The 22444-nt window shown below is 42.6% G+C and overlaps 1 protein-coding gene across 4 annotated transcripts in view; it reads right to left on the reverse strand.

Moving 5' to 3' along the window:
* Nucleotides 1–7938: 7938 nt before the first annotated feature.
* The window catches only part of KCNS3 (potassium voltage-gated channel modifier subfamily S member 3), a 39306-nt gene continuing 24800 nt past the window's right edge, over nt 7939–22444 (reverse strand). For all 4 annotated transcript variants that reach the window (XM_045447659.1, XM_045447658.1, XM_045447657.1 and 1 more), the window contains exons 2-3: nt 21978–22169; nt 7939–9947 (exon numbers count right to left, since the gene is read on the reverse strand). In XM_045447659.1, coding sequence (XP_045303615.1) covers nt 8413–9888 — 1476 coding nt within the window. In that variant the 5' untranslated portion in view covers nt 9889–9947; nt 21978–22169 and the 3' untranslated portion in view covers nt 7939–8412. The remainder of the gene's footprint in view (nt 9948–21977; nt 22170–22444) is intronic.

Below are 22444 nucleotides of genomic sequence, written 5' to 3' on the forward strand. Positions count from 1 at the left end.
ACATGGTCTGAAATGAGGAGACACATCAACTGAGGGTATGAGGGCAAACTGGAGAAAACAACAGAGAAATCGTTTGCCGAGTCCCAAGGGCAGATGGTGAACAAAAGTGAAAGCTGAGAATCGGGAGCCAGATCATACCCAGATCAACTGGAAGTTGGAGGGAGCAGGGAAGATGGCCTGGGTCCCTGGCTTCCAGCACCATGGAGGGCTGGCCACTCACTTCCGTGGCCTGGCGAGGCGGTCGGTCTCACCCAGAGGTAAAGGATATAGCAAACATGAACCTTTCTTGCCTCCATCTCCAACAAAGCCAACCTATCCCCTTGAGAGCCTAGAAAGGATTCAAAAGTGCTGACCTCTACAGACCCGCCAGCAGCTGGGGCAAGACTTGTCTGAGATGGCTCTGAACACTCTCTATGGCTAGGCAGCAGGAGAGATCAAAGCGAGACCTGACAGTGCTAACCTCCTACAGCTCACCTTCCATGTGACACGATGCACCGGATACCATGACTCTTCCTTGGCTTCTGGAATCTGCTAGGGTTGGCCCAGGGATGAATGAGCCAAGTGTCTGACCCAGAGCCTTACACTCTGTTCAGTGCAGGATTAGAAGTGCACGTGCTAGAGTCTTCACCATTTATGGAGAGAATCCCTCGCGGCAACAGATTTGCTGACAGAATTTATGAATCCATCATTAGCTGTTCAGAACCGATGCGGTTATTTCTTGCCAGCAGTCAGGAATGAATGCATGTGCTGTGCATACTGACAAACATCGTTTACAGTTTATAAATACCATAGCACGTGCTCCCTACTCCAATGGGAACAGATCCGGTTTGCCTGCTGCAGACAAGGCACAATTTCATCGGGTAATTGCTACTGGAAAAGGGGCCCTGTGTGTGCTTCATACATCTGGCCTTACAGCACCATGGAGCTTTTCCATAAAATGTATATTCACGTTGGTACTTGGCAGGATTCATTTAGGAAGAAAGCTGTGTTCAAATAAAGCTACACAGCGCTTCAGGAACCAAATGTTCTGTTCATTGATTTTCTTTTAATGATGCAGTAAAACTCATCATAGACACAAGAGTGGTTGCTTCTGCTCTTTGTCTTTCCTATCAGGGAAAGAGGGCCTCACGATAGCTTCTTCCTATGAAGTGTTACTAGAACATGTGTGAAGCATTTTTACATCCTCATAGCCATGATCTTGCTGTTCTCTTTTCACCCATTGAGACCCCAAGGCTTAGAAAAGTCAGGTGGCTTCCCCAAGCCCATCAACAGATCTGGAATGCAAACAAAGGTATTCAGACTCCGGGACCAGTGCTGTTTCCTATCCTCAAACCTATTGCATCTCAGTGATGTTTTCTGTTTTCAGGAAACGTTTACAATCCACTTAAAAGTTGCTCCAACATGAAGTGTGATTCTTCTATTTTAGATGTATATTTCTTACCTTCAAATTAGCTTCATGTCTTTTCACACAATAATACTTCATAAATTACCTTTCTCCTGACACCCGTAAATGTCTTCACATCAAATTCTATCTAATCTCATTAGTGTACTGCAATCAGACGGAAACATACTTGCTCCTACACGAGTGCCCCCTGAGATAAGCCTAAAGGAGTCTTGCATCACGATTACATACGGAAGACCATTTGTGGGGTGCGTGCTGTATGCCAGGCACTGCACCAGACACTTTATAGAGAGACAGCCAATTTAATCCTTACACTATCTGTGTAAGAAGGTCAGTATCAACCCCAAATACAGATGAGAAAACTGAGGGTCAGAGAGAATAAAGAGCTTGTCTATGATCACAGACAAAGCTAGGATTAGAACTCAAGTTTGTTTGATGCCAAAACCCATGTTCTTAGGCACTCTTCCTTTTTCCCAACCAACGTGATGCATTTGTATTAGCACGCCATTAAAATCAAGGCTTCTTAGTAGCTGTGTGACCTTGGTGAAGAAAGATGAATATTGACCCCTGCAGATATTCAGGTCCTAAACCCTGGAACCTGTGAATGTCACCTTATATGGCAAAAGGAACTTTGTAGATTTGATAAAATTGGGGATCTTGACCTGGGGACATTACCCTGGATCTTAAATGTAATCACAAGTGTCTTTAGAGGGAGGCAGAGAGAAGTGTGACACAGAAGAGAAGGAGGCAATGTGACCATGGGTGCAGGGACAGGAATGATGTGTCTACAAGCCAAGAAATGTAGGCAGAGGCTGGACGAAGCATGGCACGTACTCTACCCCCCGGAGCCTCCAGAAGTGCAGAGCCCTCACAGCACCTTATTTCAGCCCCTGAAACTCAGTTCAATCTCCTGGCCTCCAGAACTACGAGGCAATAAATCTCTGTTGTTCTAAGCCACTAGGAGTTTGTGATACTATCTCAGTAGCCATAGGAAACTAATACTCAAGAACATCATTTAAACCCTCTACTAAAACACCACCCTCACTTGGATGTTGGTCAAATTGGGTAACACCTAATAAATATCTTCCTTGTTTTTCTGGGGAAAACAAAAAGCAAATACATTTCTCAAAATTGGGATTCTTTACAGCAGGAGAAGAGAGTACAGAATGGAAATTGATAGGTTTGAGGAACACAGACATTCCTTGTTCCGGGGCAGTTAGCAACCACTTCTACCTTCAGCGAGTGTGAAGCAAAGACAAATGAATTTTTAAGCACTTTTGGTAACTGTTCGCTTAAATGTAAACTGTAAGGTATGTTCTCTCAGCCTCCAGAGATCTTTAAAAACTGAGGAAACAGTAATCTGTCGCACTAATTTGAGGGTCTCAGCAGAAATCATGTCCATTACTCCTTGAGGCTCCCTGCTTCCCTGTGATGCTTTAACACATAATTTGTGGAATTCTTTTACCTGAACCAGGTGTTCAGAAATGCCAAGTAACTGGAGCCTAGCAATTATGCAACTCCTTCTGATACCAGATATTAGATACTATTAAGAAATTGTTGGGGCGTCTGGGTGGCTCAGTCAGTTAAGCGTCTGACTTCAGCTCAGGTCATGATCTCGTGGGTTCTCAAGCCCCACATCGGGTTCTGTGCTGACAGCTCAGAGCCTGGAGCCTGCTTCGGGTTCTGTGTCTCCTGCTTTCTCTGTCCCTCCCCCATTCACACTCTGTCTCTCTCTCTCTCAAAAATAAACATTAGAAAAAAATATTATAGAAGAAATTGTTAATTTGGGGCCATATGGCTGACTGTTGGTAGAGCATGTGACTCTTGATCTCAGGGTTGTAATTTCAAAGCCCATGTTGGGCATAGAGTTTACTGTAAAAAAAAAAAAACTTGGGGCTCAGTCGTTTAAGTTTCCCACTTTGGCTCAGGTTCATGATCTCACAGATCATGTCAGCTGTGCTGACAGCTCAGAGCCTGGAGCCTGCTTCAGATTCTGTGTCTCCCTTGCTCTCTGCCCCTTCCCCACTCATGCTCTGTCTCTCTCAAAAATAAATAAACATTAAAAAAAAAACTTAAGAAAAAGAAATTGTTAATCTTTAGTTTAATTAATGGCATTGCATTTGTGTTTAGAAGGAGTATTTTTTTTTAAAGATACTTACTGGAATACTTCTAGATTAAATGATATGCCTGACATTTGCTTGCAAAATACACTGGAGAGGAAATGAGTTGAGCAAGAGAGGAAATGAGCGTCTAATGAGATGATAATGTTCACATATGGTAGGCACATGTAGTTCCATGATGCTATGCTCGTAACTTTTGTACATGTTTGAAATTTTTCTAATAAAATGTAGGTAGGGAAGGAGGCAGGGAGGGAACAATGCATTGTGGTTGTGGTCCTGTCTGGATCTAGTCTCTCTCTATGCCTCGAACTGCACAGCCTCCAGTGAGTCACTCCTCTTTCTCATCTGTTAAGTGGGGAGGGGGGCCAGATGACCTCCCAGGTGCCTCTGAGCTGTCACACTCCTGGCTTTAAGCAGGGCTTAGCCCTCCTGTGTGCCTTCTTTCTCAGCTCACCCCTCCATTCCCCTGTGTTCCTAAATGCTTTGGCATTCTTCCCGAGAAGGGCAAACTGTCAGATGCCAAAACAACCAAAGGTTAAGCCACTGGGTGATTTTCAAGCAAATCAAATTCATGGATCTACTGATGTTCAAGAGAACTTTTACTCACATCACCCTCCAGCAATTTCAGGGGCCTTTACTCCTCGTCACCAGATAAAGTGAAAGAAATGGCTCTGCAAATGTCTTTAATAACCTAAATTACAAAAAAATTTGTTTATTTATTTCTGAGTCAGAGAGAGACAGAGCATGAATGGAGGAGGGGCAGAGAGAGAGGGAGACACAGAATCAGAAGCAAGCTCCAGGCTCCAAGCTGTCAGCACAGAGCCCGACGCAGGGCTCGAACTCACAAACCATGAGATCACGACCTGAGCTGAAGTCAGTCGCTCAACCGACTGAGCCACTCAGGTGCCCCTGTAACCTAAATTTTAGAGCAAGCCAATTCCCTGTGTCCTCAACAAGAAGATCTCATTGGTTAGGACTCCACTGACAGAGAATAAGACCAATTCATTGGCAGGTTAAAATCTGATTTTGCTATGTAAATTTCTAATGTAAACAAAGTTAGAGGGGAACTAGCCAGTTTGCAGAAACAAAGTAGATTACATAAATGTCAGCGACAGAAAGGATTCTGGTGATTATTACACTTAAATCCAACCAAAGAAAAGAAGCTCAGAGAAGGGCTGGCTGCTGGGCCTCCTGATCACACAGCTCGTTAGCCCTGGTGCTGATACCCAATCCCAAAGCTTCCTGATGCCCACTTCTTCCTTAAAGCAGACATGCAGAGACAACCAGTCACAAATTTCCCTAAGAACATGAGAAATACCTTTTTGCTGACATAAGGCAAACCCCCAATATCGCGTTGAATCATATGGAAGCTGCTGTTATTCTAGACTTTTAAAAACTGATAGAATAATGACAATGTCATACGGTGCAAATCATCCTTTTCTGAATGCTAGAAAATGTTTTTCCAATATTAACCAGGGCACATAAACCCCAAGACAATGCACAGCATTGTGCCCTGCTCTAGATGGGGATAATACCAATTGCCCCCCAAATTCTAAGTTAAATATAAAACCAACACAAGGGGATGAGCTCAGGCATATACAAAAGCAACTGTGACTAACATAGGCATGGTTAAACTTCCACAGGAAAAAAAGGGGTGGGGAGACCATCACATCTAAAGGGGGAAGATCCTTTAACTAAAGAAGAGTGGTGGTTGCCAGAGCGGGGAAAGAGAGGCCCCAAAGGCAGAGATTAGCACCGTCTGCAGCTGGGTGCAGTGAAGGTTCTATCTTTAAAACTGAACCAAACTCACCAGGATCTCAGACTACAGTTCCCAAACAGCTCAGGTATGACCTCCCCAGGAAGCCCTCTCTCTCTCACACACATACACACACATACACATAAATGTCAGCTGTAGCCCAAAGTCTCCCTGAGGGCAAGGACCAGATCTCTGTCTTTTATTCCCAGTGCCCGCCCTGAGCACCTGTCCCAGGAAGCACTCAGGGAATGCCAAGTGTTAGCCTGGGCAAGCTGAGACAGTAAAACAAATCTGAGGACAGGGAAGAAGAGGTCACAGGGTAGGGACAAGGATTTTGAAAGAACTAAAAGACCAAACTCTCTCAAAGTGGCCTGGTCCCAATCAAAGGGACCCCGATGCCCAGAACTGATCACACCACAACAGGCAGTGCCAGAGGTAGGTCGATCGGGTTGACTGGCTTCCTCCTCCGCCCCTCAGTCCCCACTCACAGGCCAGCAAACCTGTGCAGTGGGCGTTTAGCGGCTGGATCAACACTTAGGCAAGAAGGAACCCGCCATCTCACCACGTGGGATGAACAACAGGTGACCTGCACGGACTGTGGGAAAGCTAAGAGAGGCATACACCCAAAAAGGCACTGCAGCTTTGTGTCACTAGAGGCCCAGTGACCCGGCAGGGATTTTGACTGAAGAGCATGGCGGGGACTGAGGTGAGAAGGTTCCGGGGCAGAGGCTTCCAGCCAGTGAGCCCAGAGGGAGGCCTGCTACCACCACTCGCAGGCACACGCTGCTGAGTGCCCTGGCAAGCCACCATCAGGGAATTAATTCGAGTAATAGGCAGAAACAACTCCTGTTCTGCTCCAACCAGAGAAGCTCAGGTAGAAGGTACAGGATTCTAGCTCTCCTTCAGTACCCACCCGCCGAGAGACATTCCTGAACTCTTGCGCCTGCCACTCGTGCCCAGGAAGCACCCTCACAGTCTGCCTCTGCTTCAAGGGAATTCTAGAAAACTCTTCTCTGTAAACAAATGTGCCTGCTTTGTGGGTCAGGAGAGGACAGGTACATAGCCAGCATTTTCCCCTTTCGACTCACATCCTGGAAAGATCAGAGTCCGACAGTTGGTTGCTCTTTGTCTGTTCAGATGAACTCTGCCCTGATGTGTCCTTAAATCTACTCCCCAGCACAGTGGAGCCGGAGGCAGTGTGATGTAGCGTTCAAAGCACAGCCTCTGGAATCTGGATCCTGGGGTCCTCGGCACGACTCCACCATTCACTGTGTGCACTGGCACTTTTCTTGCAAGCCTCAGTTTCCTCGTCTTAGAATGCAGAGAGGAACAAACCCTTGCCGATAGTGATGTTGTAAGCAATCGGTGAGATGATACAGGCAGGGCACTTACATAGCAGCCAATTATCATTATTGCTGTTGCTATTATTACCATTACCATTACCAATGCCATTGCTGTTACTATTATTACTATTACTATTGTTGCTCGTATTACTATTATTACTAGTACTATGATTACTAGTACTATTGTTGTTACTATTACTATTACTATTACTATTACTATTACTATTACTATACAAGCAGTCTTCAGCTACTTCACTACTAATTGGGAAATCTTTAATAAAACTGGATCCCAAATTCTATTGCTATGCTTCAAAACTATATTTACGCCAACATCAAAAAGGCGTTTGGGGGAAAAGAAAGATTTTTCAAATGGGCAGGGGATGACACACATGAATGAATAAACCTCCAGATTTAAAAGTGACTGTAAACTCTGTTCAGTTATATCCGTCTCAGAAGTTACGGAAACGTTAAGAGGAGAGATGAGTCAGAGTTATCTTCATCAGATAACCCACAGGCAATGTCCTTCTTTCAATGAAATGCGTCTACAGACATAGGAAGTAGGGTAATAAATCCAGGCGGCTTTTCCATCCAAAAAGATCTCGGGGAAAGGACTCGGTCTGACAGCATGAGTTAGAGTCACATACATCTCCAAAATTAAGATTTTTCACTACATTCTCTCCACATGGGATGGAATTGTTCTGGAAATGAGTATGTATGTCTTCTTTCATCATGAGGGGCTTTTACATAAAATGCAGACATTACTGTCTCGAAGGCTATTTTTAAGTGGTGGCTTATTTTATAGCTCCTGGCGTAGCTTTTCCCAGTGATTACAGTTTTACTCCTCTGGCCATAGTGAATCATATCTGTGTGTTTGGACACCATTTCTCCTTCCTTCCACTCATGGAGTCTATCTCTGCCTGTGAATGTGGAGATTTACTCTGCTCTGCATACTTTTCAGGTGATGAGGTTTTATCTGAACAGGAGAAATTATAAAACACAAAATACACACTAGAAACATATCTGTAAGGGCACATGCTTCATTCACATATGGCAACTTGAGTATGTCCCAAACCTGTACACGTGTGATCAATATACCCTGGACGGCATGGTTTCATCACGGACATGATCTCTCTGCCTGCCGCCCACCACCACCAGTCTACTGAACAGAAGAACTAGCCCATGGTAGATGTGTATCCAAAATTCAGAAACTAACAGAAAGGACTCTTGATGCTCCAAAAAGAGCAGTTCCCTTCCAAACCAAGTTTGAACATCCTGAAATATACTTACTTGACGTAAAAACGTACAACCAAGACATTCTCCACACTGAATTAGGCAAGTTTATTAGGCTCCTAATTTCCATGTCTAGAACGTGAACATGGACTTACATGCATTGTCTCATTTTGTGGATCTTACAAGCATGGAGTCTTCAGTCAGCCGGGCCTCTGATTCTACTTGTCAGTAATTTACAGTTAGCTCAATGTGAGTAGATGACAGACACAGAATGATACATAAGCCGTAGCAATAAATCCCACCCAGTCCCATTTACCTTTTTTTTTCCAAAATCATATCACAACTCTCTCTTGTAAAAAATAAATTTCAGAACAAGGCATTTAATTCACTTTACTGAGAAAAATAAAGAAGATTCTATCATTTTGGAGCAATGAATGTCCAACTATGGCTGAAAGGTACACCCTGAGAATTAAATTATTTTAACGAACCCATTGAGGTTTATAAAGCTGTGTTAACCTAACGTCAGGAAGGGACACAAGATACAGGCACAAATGTCCCTGCTCATTTTGCTGTGCAATTTTCCAAGGACGCTGTGTTATAAACATCCTCATTGTCTTCAATGCTTGAAGCATCCGTAGAATCGGGATCGCTCACCACAATTCCCACAGAAGACAGACTGGTAATGAAGGCGTGCATCCGCTGGGCATAAATGTCCCTAATGTTAAAGTAAGGTAGCTCGTGACACTTCTCTGGTGGGTCCTCACTGCACTGGTCCACATCAATGTCCTTCTGCTTCTGGTAGTACTTGGAAAACTTGTTGAAGATAATGGTGATAGGGAGGGCCACCACCAAGATGCCACAGATGATGCACGTGCTGGCGATAAGCTTCCCGGCCAAGGTGACTGGGTGCGTGTCTCCATAGCCCACAGTGGTCATGCTGATGGTGGCCCACCACCAGCAGATGGGGATGCTGGTGAGGCTGGATGTCTGCTCGTCTTTCTCCACAGAGTAGATAAGCACAGAAAAGATGGAAATGCCCACAGAGAGAAAGAGAAGCAGGAGCCCAACTTCATGATAGCTGTGTCTCAGGGTGGCACCTAGAGACCGAAGTCCCACTGAGTGCCGGGCAAGCTTGAGGATTCGGAAAATCCTCATAAGCCTGAGGATCTGGACCACCTTGCCCATGTTTTCAATGTCCTCACTCTCTTCCTCCTTGGTGTCTACAGCCAAGGTGGCATAGAAGGGGATAATGGAGACGAAGTCAATTATGTTCAGAGGGTTTTTCCAGAATTTCTTTTGACAGGGAGCAGCGACCAGCCGGATGGCAAGCTCGCCAGTGAACCAAGCAATGCACGCGATCTCCACACCTTCCAGCACGGGGTCATCCACCTCTCCGTCCTCGTTCTGGAACTCTGACATGCTGTGCACACACATGGCCACAATGGAGGCCAGCACCACGCTCAAGGACGAGATGGCAATGAGCTTGGCAGACAGGCAGTAGGCTGGGTTTTCCATTCGAATCCAGATCTTCTTCCGGAGCTGACCAAATCGCAGCTTGTCAAACTTCTCCAGCTCCTTCTCAAACAGGGACGACTCTTCAAAGGAGGTGTCGGTACTCACGTCATTGCTCTTCTGGTCCCAGTCCTTCTCGTGGTTATCCTCCTTGCGTTCCTGGTAGCGATTACTGCAGCAGGAATCGATGAAAAGCTCGTTGATGCCCCAGTACTCGATCTCCTGGCAGAACGAGAATACGCACAGCTCCTCCATGACATGCAGCTTCCCCGTGTAATAAAAATTCAAAACGTATCTGAACAAGGAGGGGTTCCGATCAAAGTAGTACTCCTTATCGGCCACACTGTAGTCATCGCACAGCTCCAGAATGGCCTCTTCCGAGTGGCAGGTGAGCAGTTTTCCGAGTCTGGTATGAGGAAACCGCAGGAGGGTGCTTTGGTCGACGGACTGCTTAAAGCCCCCCACGTTCAAGTTGACAAGTTCCTCGTCTTGTCCAGGGCGATGGAAAAACTCACCAAACACCATGGTGGATACAGGAGGCAGGGAGCTGGATGGGAAGGGAGATGAGGAAGTTCACGCTGCACCTGGAAGGAGCACAAGACGGCATTAGCGCTGCCCCATTGTGCCTTGCCAAGCTTATTTTTAATCTGCCCTTTCCAGGATGATGGGCTACGTGAAGAGCAAAGCAGGAAATGAAATAAGAAGGAAAAAGCATTACGCATTTTAACTGGAAGAAAATGAACACAAAACAGATGGTTGGGTTGATGGATCCATTTTTTAGGAAAAAGAAGACTGCCATCTAAGTTTGATGAACCTTCGTTCCTAGTTCTTTATTTTTTTTAAGCATACAAAATTTACCTCAAGGCCCCCAAAAAGCAACGCCTTGTGGATCACTTACACAATACAAGCATCCCCAGTCTCAACCACGAGGCTCCCGCATTTGGCAATGCTCAGTTCAAACGTGACAGGCTGGTTGCTGCCTGACTTGTAACTCACCTCTCCCTGTGCCCAGGTCTCAGTCATGCACCCTCACAAACAGTTCTCTTCTCTGCTCTGACCCTCGCCCCCAACCCACACGTGACTGGGGGCTCAGCTCAGCTCTTATAAAAGATGTAACTTTCCCCTTCTGCTCCCATGTTTCACTCCTTTAAGAGAAAGCCCCATTCCTACGTTTGGATGTGGACAATCAAGAGCATATAATTATCTCCCTGTCCTTAAGTACCCTACATCTTAAAGATATAGTTACACTTCATGGGATAATGTTTCAGGTACATCCACAGAGAAGACAGTGACTTGGGGAAACCTCTATAAGTTAATTGCACTATCAGTTTCCTCATACAGACACTCTCCTCTCTCTCCTGCTCCCTCCCCTCACAGACAGTTCCCCACACACTCCCAATTGCCCCATAGATACCCAGTCTATACTGGCCCAGCACACACTGCCTGTTTCTAGTTCTGACACTAATTAGGATGTACCAGATCCATTTCTCAGGGAGAAAGTAATAGCTTTGACTATCACCCAGTACAATGATACTTCCTCAGAGCAAATGGTGCAGAAAAAAGAAAGGTAGGAGACTATCATATACTAAATTCCTACAGGGTACTATTAGATGCTTCGATAGACACGATGCCATTTAATGCTGCCAACACTTTACAGAATGTGTACAGAAAAATGGATGCTCAGAGAGGTTGAGTCAAAGATCACAGTATAGGTAAATGGTAGAGCCAGAATTTAAACCCAGGTTGGATTAATGCAAATCCATGCTACTCCCACTATATACACCCTCTCCTCCATCCACTTTCTTCCTTATTATAATCCAATAATGCAATGTGGGAAATGCTATAACAGAAATGAGTCAAGCATCTTTGGGCTTATTGAGAAAAGAGCAAAGACCCTTGTCATTGGTTACATTTGGCTCAAACATTAACAGTTCAAGCAGAGTTAACCAAACAAGGGGAATGGGCATTCCCAACAGTGGGCACCAAGGGTTGGGCATAAGCAAGATTGGGAAGAATCTTGTATCAGTCTACAGAGTCTGGACTTTAGCTGTAAGCAAGACCACTAAACAATCTTTTTTTATTATTTATTTTTTATTTTTTTAATGTTTATCTATTTTGAGGCAGAGAAAGACAGAGAGAGACAGAGAAAGACAGAGAATATCCCAAGCAGGCTCTGCACTGTCAGCACAGAGCCCAGTGCAGGGCTCGAACCCACAAACCATGATTTCATGACCTGAGCTGAAATCAAGAGTCAGACACTTAACCGACTGAGCCATCCAGGTGCCCCTAAACAATCTTAATCAATGACTGGACACAGCTGTCTTTGCCAACGGTGACTTAGAAAGACCCCACTGACAGTGGAGCAGGGGTCTGCTTGGGGTGAAAGTTCAGGGCCAAAGAGACAGGGCTACAACAGAACAGGTGAGAGGAAGGGAGAAGACCCCAACTCACATAGTGGTGGTGTGTGTAAAGAGGAAGTGACAAAAATCAAGGAAAGTTTATAATGTCAAATCAGCAGTACTTGGTGATTAATTTGAAAGAAAAAAAAAAAAAGGACAGGAAAGTAGAAAAGCAAAACAAGAATGTGTTTTCTACTCTGCAGTAAGTGGATGATACGGGGACACTACTAGAGGAGGCAAAAAGATCAGGAAAGGGATTTCTTGCCCCTTGTGTTTACGAAAAGCCAAGGCTGTGGGTGAGACAAGAGACTCCTCCTTTGAAAAGGATGCACCAGAGAACACAGCCTTAAAGTCCAGCCTTCTGCCATCCAGCCCAGGAGGAAGCCTACAGTCATAAAGTATGCATGGGCATTCGCTCTCGAGACACTAACCGAATGTGCTCCCATGAGTGTGTTCCCATGAAACCAGAGACCACAGCATAGCTTGACATGCCATTTAATAGATTTGCTGACCTCTTCAAAATACTTGGGTTTTTTTCTGCCTCTGCTTTCTATTTTTAGTTAGATATCTTCTTTGAAGGGCCTAAATCAGAGCTCCTGGCTTGGTCCAAATATTTATGGAACTTCAGATCTCTAACAGCAGGCTTGTGCTCATGGCAAGTATAGTAGTAAAATGTTCCAAGGACCTAGTTTTAGCTAAGCTGGCACTAAGACTTTAATGGACATTTTCTTCGGGTGGCTTATTTTTCATCTCTTTGGCTATTCTGGAAAGCCCCAGCAATAGAATGCCAAGGTCTGCCTTCATGACACACGTGCATAAGCCGGTCTCAGGGGGTGTGTCATCCACTTCCCGATCATTCCACGGGCACTTTTCTACAGAACCCTGTTATCACCCTTGATGCCAGTCTTCCCATTCTGTCCTCCTCGCTTTGCATTCGCTCTGTGCTGGTGAAAGAGAGCCCTTCGTGAGGCCCACTCATGCCTCAAAGTCTGATCATTAAACCAACACACATCGTAAAAGAAGGGGCTCCTGTTGGGGGCTTTCGGGAGAGAGGAAAAGGGAAGCATCTCCGGATCAGGTCCAATGCTTGAGCTCAGAGGGCAAGCCAAGATGTCCCAGGACACAGAGGCCAGAGGACGGGGTTGTTTTCCTTGGCTGTGTCCATCCCACAGCAGCCAGCAGGGGGCAGGGAAGAAAAAGTTCTCACCTTATCTTCTGTAGCTAGGCTCCCCGGCATGCAGACAGTCCCTTGCCAATCACAAACATCCCTTCTGTCATGTGTCCCTCACTACTACTCTGGGATTTTGCCAATGAGGAGGCAGGATCAGAAGAGATAAGTGGGCATAATGCAGCTATTAAGGGTTAGAACAGAGGCGCAAGCTGGGGTTCCTTACACCAATTCCAGGGCTTTCTACAGCACTCTGCCTCACACATCTAAAGCAACATAAAGAAAGGCAGATACTGAACATCATTATTTCCAAGTTTCCTATTTCAGACCAGCATCTATTTAACAGCCATTCATTTACTCCTACCCAGAACACATTCACCAGATCAAAGGTATATTTACACATATCTATGTACATTTATGATTAATATAAATTATACATTTATAATTTATTTATATATGTAAATGTATACATTTATTTATAGATGTAAACATATACACATTTATGTGTATTTATAAATACATAAACTTAAAATACATTAAAGCATTGTATTTATGCATGTTCATGTGATCTATAATCCAAAAATTGGCCTGCATGCTCTATTAATGAGTCTGTGAGGAAGTGGGTGAGGAGAGGTGGGCGATGCAAAATGAAGGGGAACCCTTTTGGAGGAGAATTTGACAAGATGTAGCAAAACTGTACAGGCATTTACCCTTTGCCCCAGCAATCTCTCTTCTAGAAATCTCTCCCAAAGAGAAACAGACAAAAATTAAAAACACTTGCATAACTGGAAACAATCCAAACAGCCATCAATAGAAGACTGGCCAAATAAACTACGGTCTCTCTCCCTCTCCTCTCTCTCTCTGTCTCTCTGTCTGTCTCTCTCTCTGTCTCCCTCTGTCTGTCTCTCCCTCTCTCTCTCTCTCTCTCTCTCTCTCTCTCTATATATATATATATATATATATATATATATGCAATGGAGTGATTTCTAGGCTATATTATTTAAGTAAAGGGAAAATATGTGTGTGTACGTACATATACATGCATATACACATACATACGAACACACACACACGCATGTACACACATGCTTATGTAAAGAAAAAGAAATGGCAAAAGAATAAACCAAAAATGAAAAAAGTGCCTCCCTATATGGGGAGAGAGGGAACAGGATATAGGGCACAGTGTTGGAACCTGGACTTGGAACTGTGTAAATATTTTACATAATTATGAAACAAAATTAAATTTAAAAAAGACAATCCTTAAAAATGTAACCTTGCTGTATATCAAGTTGGTCAGTAACTTCAGAGAGATAAATTATTCCAAAGTTTTTTTTCATTTGTTTATTTACTTTCGAGAGAGTGCAAGCAGGGGAGAGGCAGAAAGAGGGGGGCAGAGGATCCAAAGCAGGCTCTGCGCTGAGAGGCGGACAGCAGAGAGCCTAATGTGGGGCTCAAAATCATGAACTGCGAGATCACGACCTGAGCCAGGTCAGACCTTCAACCAACTGAGCCACCCAGGTGCCCCTCAAGGTTTTCTAAATTTAATTTAATTTCAATAATCTGACTGTACATCCATAGTGGTATACACCATAGGACAAATATAGTATAGAAATCTTAAAATATTTTTAGTATTCATGTTGGTAGAATTATTCTGAAACTTTTATGCATACACATAGGTTAAAGCAAGTAAATGATTATGTTAATATCATTATCCCCCAAGATTTTGAGGGCAAAATAAAAGAAATATAAATATAAAATCAAATAAATGAAATAAAAACCCAATGATCCTAAATCTGAACTAGACATATCATTATGGACTGATAATTTAATTTTTCTTAAAAGAAAATCTTATTTCCACTGAAAAAACCTACAACAGAATGACTATCTCCAGTGGATGCTCTGAAGCATCACTTATATTTCCCCTTTAGAATTGAAACACTCATTCTCACACTTGCTGGAAGTGTTAATAGCTAAAGCGTTCTCAGTTAAGTCCCTCTTTGGGAATCACCCTCAGCCAAAGAGAGCTGCCTTGCCCAAGGTCACACTCTTTCCCCAGGCAAGTTCACATCCAGTGGCTTATGTATGGGGAAGCTACAACGACCCAGCACCTTTTTCTCAAGGTGGGCACCCGAGTTCCAGAGTTCCCATAGGATCAGCTAAGATTTCTGTCACAACTTCATCCCAGTTCAACGCCTCTCCTTACCCAACCCTACTTCCTTCAATTCCCACTAGTATTTGTCCCAAGGGAACCTCCCAACAAACTTTCTGCACATAAATTTCTGTCTTAGTCTATTTCCCTGGGAACCCAACTGAAGACACCAAGTCAAGAGCAATGAACATCTCGAGTTTGTGCAGATTGAGGCATCAAAATACAATTTCTCACTAAAATAACAAGGGCTTCTTGGAGAAATAGCCAATCCCAGGTCTGGGGTAAGAAATACACAAAATAAGCCTGGACTATCTTGTTACATGAGAAAGCGAGGAACAGAAGGACAAGGGAAGGGAAGGACAAGGGAATATTCAAAGGGACTCAGGACCAACTGGAGACTCACACTGGCCAAAGATTTGTGCATCAAAAAGAAAAAATCTCCAATAGACTGAAACACATCAAGTATGTTAAAATCCCCGAGTTCATAATAATATTTTTTAAGAAAGAAAGAAAGAAAGAATACATTGGTCACCTTTGAAGGGTACTAAAGTACCAACTCGTTACTCTGGAATGTGAGACAAAAAAGAAAATCAAACATTTATCTTGTTTTCCTGCATGAATTATACCTTAGGAGAACCATATAGTAGTTAAAGAGGAAAATTTTTCCTTATAAAAATATTCCAACAACTCAAAAACAATTGTAACAGAAACAATTAAAATAGTACACTAGAAAATATTTATTTAGATTGAAAAACACAGTTTGAAAGTAAAAGCATGAAAACAGTAACCAAAAGAAAGCAGGAGTGGCTATACTGATAACCACACAAAATAAAACTTAAGACAAAAATTGTTACCAAAGACAAAGAGCATTATATAAAAATAAAACAGTCAATTGATCAAGAACATAAAAATGACAAATATAGATGTACCCGGCAATAGAGCCCAAAAAATACTATCTCTATTTGTAGATGACATGATTATGTATATAGAAAATCTTACAGAATACACACAAAAAATGTTTTAGAACTAATAAATAAATTCATCAATGTTGCAGAATATGAAGTCAATATACAAAAATCCATTGTATTTCTGTACACTAGCAACGAGTAAACAGAAATATGAAATTTAAAAAACAGTTCCATTCATAGTAGCATCACAAAGTTATTATTTAGCAATGAATTTAACAAAAGTGGTACAAATTTGTGCCCAAACTACAAAATATAGTTGGAATAAATTAAACAAAAATAAATGCACAGACATCCCCATATAGCAGTACTCCCCAAATTAATCTATAGATTGAACACAATTGCCATCAAAATATTAGCTGCCTTTTCTTTTCAGAAATTGACAGACAAGCTGATTCTAAAATTCATATGGAAGTGCAAGAAACCCAGAATAGTCAAACAATCTTGAAAAAGAAGAACAAAGTCAGGAAACTCATACTTCATGATTTCAAAAATTGCTACAAAGCTACAGTAATCAAGACAGGGTAGAATTGGCATAGGATAGAGAGGGAGATCAACAGAGCAGAATTAAGAATCCAGAAATACGTCCATATCTACTGTCAACTGATTTTCAACAAGGATGTCAAGAGAATTCAATGGGGAAAGAACAGACTTTTCAATAAGTGGCACTGGGACAATTGGACAGCCACATGCAAAAGAATAAAATTGGATGCCTACCTCACACCATATACAAAAGTTAATGAATCAGTGGATCAGAAACCTAAATATAGGTGCCAAAACTATAAAACGTTCATAAGAAAATACAAGCATAAATCTTTGTGAGCTTGGATTAAAGTGACTTCTTAGCTATGACACCAAAAGCGTAATAAAATAAGAGGAAAAATAGATAAAGTGACTTCAAAAGTAAAAATTTTGTGTTTCAAAGGACACTATCAAGTCAAAGGACAAGAATCAAGAAAATGAAAAGACAACCCACATGATGTGAAAAAATATTCGCAAATAAAGTATCGATAACGATCTAGTATCCAGAATAAAGAGCTCTTACAACTCAATAATAAAAAGCCATATAACTTACTTTCAAATGGGCAAAGGATTTCTTCAATAGACATTTCTCTGAAGATATACAAATGGCCAAAATGTCCGTGAAAAGACAGAAAATCATTCTTCATTAGTGAAATGCCAATTAAAAACACGAGATAACACTTGACACTACTAGGATGGCTAAAATCAAAAAGTAATAATAATATAAGCATTTTAGCATAATGCAAGTGTTAGTGAGGATGTGGAGAAACTGGAACCCTCATGCATTACAAAGCGTAATGTAAAATGGTGCAGCCATTTTGGAAAAGAGTTTAGCCCATTTCTGAAAAAGTTAAACATAGAATTACCCTATGATCCAACAATTCCACTCCTAAGTATATTTATAAAGGAACTGAAAACATATGTACAAACAAAACATACACACTAATGCCCATAGCAGCATTATTGATAATAGCCAAAGAGGGAAAACTACCCAAAAGTCCATATCCATTAACTGATGAATGGATAAACAAAATGGTCTATCCATTCAATGGAATATTATTTGGTCATAAAAAGGAATGAATTACTGATACTACAACATATTTTGCTGTAGATAATAATGTTTTGAAAACATTATTCTAATGAAAGAAGCCAGACCAAAACAGGCCACATATTGTACGATTCCATTTATATGAAATATCCAGAGTAAGCAAACCCATAGAGACAGAAAGCAAATTAGTGGTTGCCAGGGGCTAGGAGGAAGAGAGATAGGGTGTGACTACTAATAGGTATGTGTTTCTTTTGGGGGTGATAAAAATGTTCTGGAATTAGATGACTGTATAACCTTATGAATATACTAAGAACACCCCAATTATGTATTTTAAAAAGGTAAGTTGTATCGTAAATGAAGTATATCTCAATAAAACTATTCTTTAAAATAGGGTTCCATCTAATGGAGAAGGAGTGATAGAATTAAAATCTCCCTATTTCACAAGGTCATCATGAAATGACAGATCTGGGTTGCTAACACCCAGATAAAAAGCTGGTGGGGAACTTTACCACAGCTACATCAGAATGGCAATACCTGAGCTCACTGATCAAGCCCGAAGTAACAGAAAGAAACAAGACACAATGTGCCTCATGATACATATGTGCCTCATGATACACAATTCTGCAGTATTTCAACAACAGCAACAACAACAAATCAGGCCTGAATTTTATTGAGAGTCTAGATCTGCCACTTGAAATCACATGGAGATTTCAGGGGAACATGTGCAGTGAGTGACACAGCGAAATCCAGACTGTGGGAAACTGTACAGACAAACGGCACAGACCAGATAAGCGACATATCAAACAGATCCAATGTGTGGGCTTTGTATGACTCCCGATTTTAACAGGCCAAATGCTTAAAAAAATATGAAAAACAGGGACGTTGGAGTACCAGCTAGATACGTGATCATATAAAAGAATGATTGTTAATTTCTCAATGTGCTGATGGTATTGTAAGTATGCTTTTTAAAAGAACCCTTATCTTTTGAAAGTATATATTAAAATTTTATGGATAAAATTATACATTTGAGATTCATTCCAAAATAATCCATGGGGAGTGACAGAGTCGGGAGGGGTGGGGGGTGGGGGGTGGGGGAGGTGTATCTTACTCATACAAGATATGGCCATGGATTGATCACTGTTGCAGTTGTGTGATGGGTACAGGAGTTCAATGTAGTATTCTCCCTATTTTGATACATGTTAAAATTCTCCATCAAAAATGTTTCAAGAAAAATTTACCGCCCACCTTTTTGGGCCATGTACTGTGTAGTAAGTGCTTTCACACACACTATTGTTACCCTTGAATTCCCAGCAACTCATGCAGTACCCGGGCACTAGGAGGGAATGAGGAAGCGTCATGGAATGAATAAAGAACCTCCTTGAATTCTCTAACAGTCCTTAGTGGTAGATCTTCTATCCCACATTGCAAATAGGGACACCTGAGATGCAGAGTTTGGTCAAAGCTTTTGTGTGGCAGACTCTTTCCACTATGCCTCAAACATGAGTATTTAAACTTAAGTGGGAGGCAGGAGGGACTGGCTGACTTTTAAATTCACAGTTTTTTATCATCCTCATTAAAGAATGCTATACTCCTTACTGGGGGATTGGGTATAAGCATACCGAGGACACATGGAGACTCCAATCAGGCACATCTGGGAGCACAAAAGGCATTTGGCTGCAAAGCTGAAAAATCAACTGCTATTTTTGTCCTCTTTCTCAAGAAGATCATTGGCTTCTGTATCGCTCCCCCTGCCTACTACTAACCCAAATTACTCATGGTGAGAACACTATCTACTGTATTTGGCTACCTTGTGCCTCTCGGTGTTTACAGGATTGAAAAGAAAGAAAAAGATGTCAAAAATCCAAGATATCCACTGAAGCTTAAAAGAAAACCTGCATTGATCTTCTCTCCAAGTGGCACCCTGTAAAAGGCTTTTCAAAGCCATTAACCTCTTACTCACCTCTTCTTAGTCCACTTCCCTCTCTTTTTGCTTTATGCTCTCAAACTCACTTAAAAAATACTCTCGGAACAGAGTCTTTTCAAGGCTGACAAATACACATGCACACAAGTGCATGAGTGGCTTTGATAATGCTCTTGCTTTGCTCGGAAAAATAACAAAAGCATAACAAACATAAGTCGGTATTTTTATGGGGCAGAACCACTTTTTTCAATCAATCCCACAAATGTAAAGAAAAACCTAGATTCCTTCTGCCCTCCCACTTGTCCAAAATCTATGTTAAGTCCTCCTATCAAATTAAAGCAAATAGGGCATTTTTCAGAATTAATACTGCCATCTTTTTGGAACATTCTTTTAAGAGCTGCATTTTATCCCATTAAATATAAAAGAAAAATCACTAATTTAAAAAAAATTTTTTTTTTTATTTTGAGAGAGAGAGAGAGCAGGGGAGGGGCAGAGAGCGAGGAAAAGACAGAATCCCAAGCAGGCTCCGAACTTTCAGTGCAGAGCCCAATGTGGGGCTTGAACTCACATACCATGAGATCATGACCTGAGCCAAAATCAAGAGTCGGATGCTTGAAAGACTGAGCCACCCAGAAGCCCTAAAAATCACTAATGTTTTTTAAAAGGTTAGGTCCTGCTAACTCATATTTCTGCCCATGGCATGTGAGAATATTCCAAATAAAACCAAGCAGATGTAAACAGAATTAGAAATCTAAAGTCAATCCACACCCATGAATGGAGGTATTCTCCCCAGGCACCTTCGCTGACCTTCGCTGATCTTCTCTTCCAGCAAGCTCCCTGTGTACTGGTGTGGGTAACATGTAAGGAAAAGAACATCGGTAATAGATAATGGGCCAGAGAAGATAAGAGGGCATGGTCAAATGTCAGTGGCATTGCATAGCCCACCCTATGTGGATTTGGGAATGGAAATGCTAGGGTTCCTTGCTTTAGGCCCTCGTGACTCAGTGTTGTTAGAACCAGTAAAATAGTGCCATTCTGAAAAACAAATAGCTACTTCTGGGACATCTAGAAGGTCATGCCCAGAGCCAGTGTATAGAATACATGAAATTTCAAAGAGCTTTCTGGAAGCGAGGCAGCTCTCTCCACCTGGAACAGTCCTCTTAGAACTGTATTCATTCCATCTGGACCTCTAGTTAGTGTGGCTGCTCCTCTCCAGGGATCCTGTAACTCATACACTCATCTCCAAGCAGAGGCTGCTCAGAAGACTGAGTGATTTAGTGAGACAAGTGGCCAGAAATCTGTCCTATTTGTAAAAAGCAAAGAATCACAGATGAAAGATTTTCAACGTGGACTAGGAAAAATGTGGACGGACAACAAGACAGGAGCCTATCAACAGTCACATTATGTGGAGGAACCCACACACTAGTGGTTGTACTGGTGAAGTTCTGGAGTCCAGGGGAAAGAGTTCTGGAGAATCTGAACACACCTGAGCCAAATTAATAGGTCCCCTCCACCCACTTCCTCATCCCCTCACCTTACAACAGCCCGCAGGGCACTATTATTTTAGCATCCACCACAAGACAGTATAATGTTTTCACAGCTCTCCTCACCACCACAGACCTGACCATGGCTGTCACTAGACTCTAAGCTCTTCCATGGAAGGAATCATGTATTGCCACCTCTACAGTCTCAGCCGTTTACGCTAATTTCTGCCCATGGTCTAGTGAAAGATACTCTTTTATCTGGAAGAATTAAAAGGCTATCACTGTTTTCATCCAAGAGCTAGCAGAATGATCTAGACCAGACAAGGTGAAATGAAATGCTTCCAGCGGCCAAACAAGTAAGTTCAACAAATAAAGTGGGCTGGTTGGGACTGTGGTGAACTCTCCAGGACATTGTTGTCCATTGTCCTTTGTGGAAGCAGAGGGCTGGTGCTCCAGGAGAACCCAGAAATCCTGATTTTTATGAGGGATAGCTCAAGTTTTATTAGACCTGATCCAACACGTTCCCAACGTTATGCGGCTCACACAAAATGTGTCTCCATGCCAGCTACTTCCGATAAGCCCCCAATCTGCAGCCTGACCCAGACTTACCAACCCAACTCCACAGTCCATTTTAAGCCAGACTGACTTAAATGGACACAAATGGAATTTTATCTCAATAATACTAGTGCTACTTCCTCATGTCTGAACTATCAATGTCAAAAGGGGAGATGGGCAATGTGGGCTACGGATTCTTCCAGAGCTGCCTTCGTGCATCCCCCAAAAGAATCCAACCTATTTCCTCCCAGGCTGGCTCTCTCCTTTCCTCCTTCGGTCACGTGCCCCAACTGCCGGTGAATTTGAGTCAGACCTTCATTTCTGTCACTACATTGTAAGGCTCATTCTGCCCTCCCTTTGATAAGTAAGGGGGCCAGAGAAGAAGATGAGTGGAAGCTCTTACCTTTGTGGTGTTGATGTCACACTCTCTGCCCTCATCCTGTCCAGTGGAATGTCCATCATCATCCAAGAAGCTCCGCCCTTCTTCCCTCGCAGGAATGGGTGGTGTGCGCAGGCATTTAGTGGCCAAAAAGGAGGGAAGAATCCTGTTCTCTGGTTGTAAGGGCCAAAGCAATCACTGGGAAATCACTCTCACCTGCCGAAGAAACCATAGGTCAAGTTTTGGCTCCAAGGAAGAAACACACCCAACATGTTCTATCTCAAACTCAGCAATCTGGGCGTTTTACTGATTAGACCTATATCTTAGAGGCCCATCTCATCTTAGGAAGTGGGTGGTCTTCTCCCCACCACGGAACCATCATCACTCCCACTGCACACACGGATAGAGAGGCATCATAGTCCCAGGACCAGACTCACAATTGCTCTCAGGCTCACAGACTCTCAGATCTTGACTGTAGTGGACACTTGGGA

The sequence above is a fragment of the Leopardus geoffroyi genome, chromosome A3 (assembly GCF_018350155.1).
Source record: "Leopardus geoffroyi isolate Oge1 chromosome A3, O.geoffroyi_Oge1_pat1.0, whole genome shotgun sequence".
Taxonomy (NCBI): Eukaryota; Metazoa; Chordata; class Mammalia; order Carnivora; family Felidae; genus Leopardus; species Leopardus geoffroyi.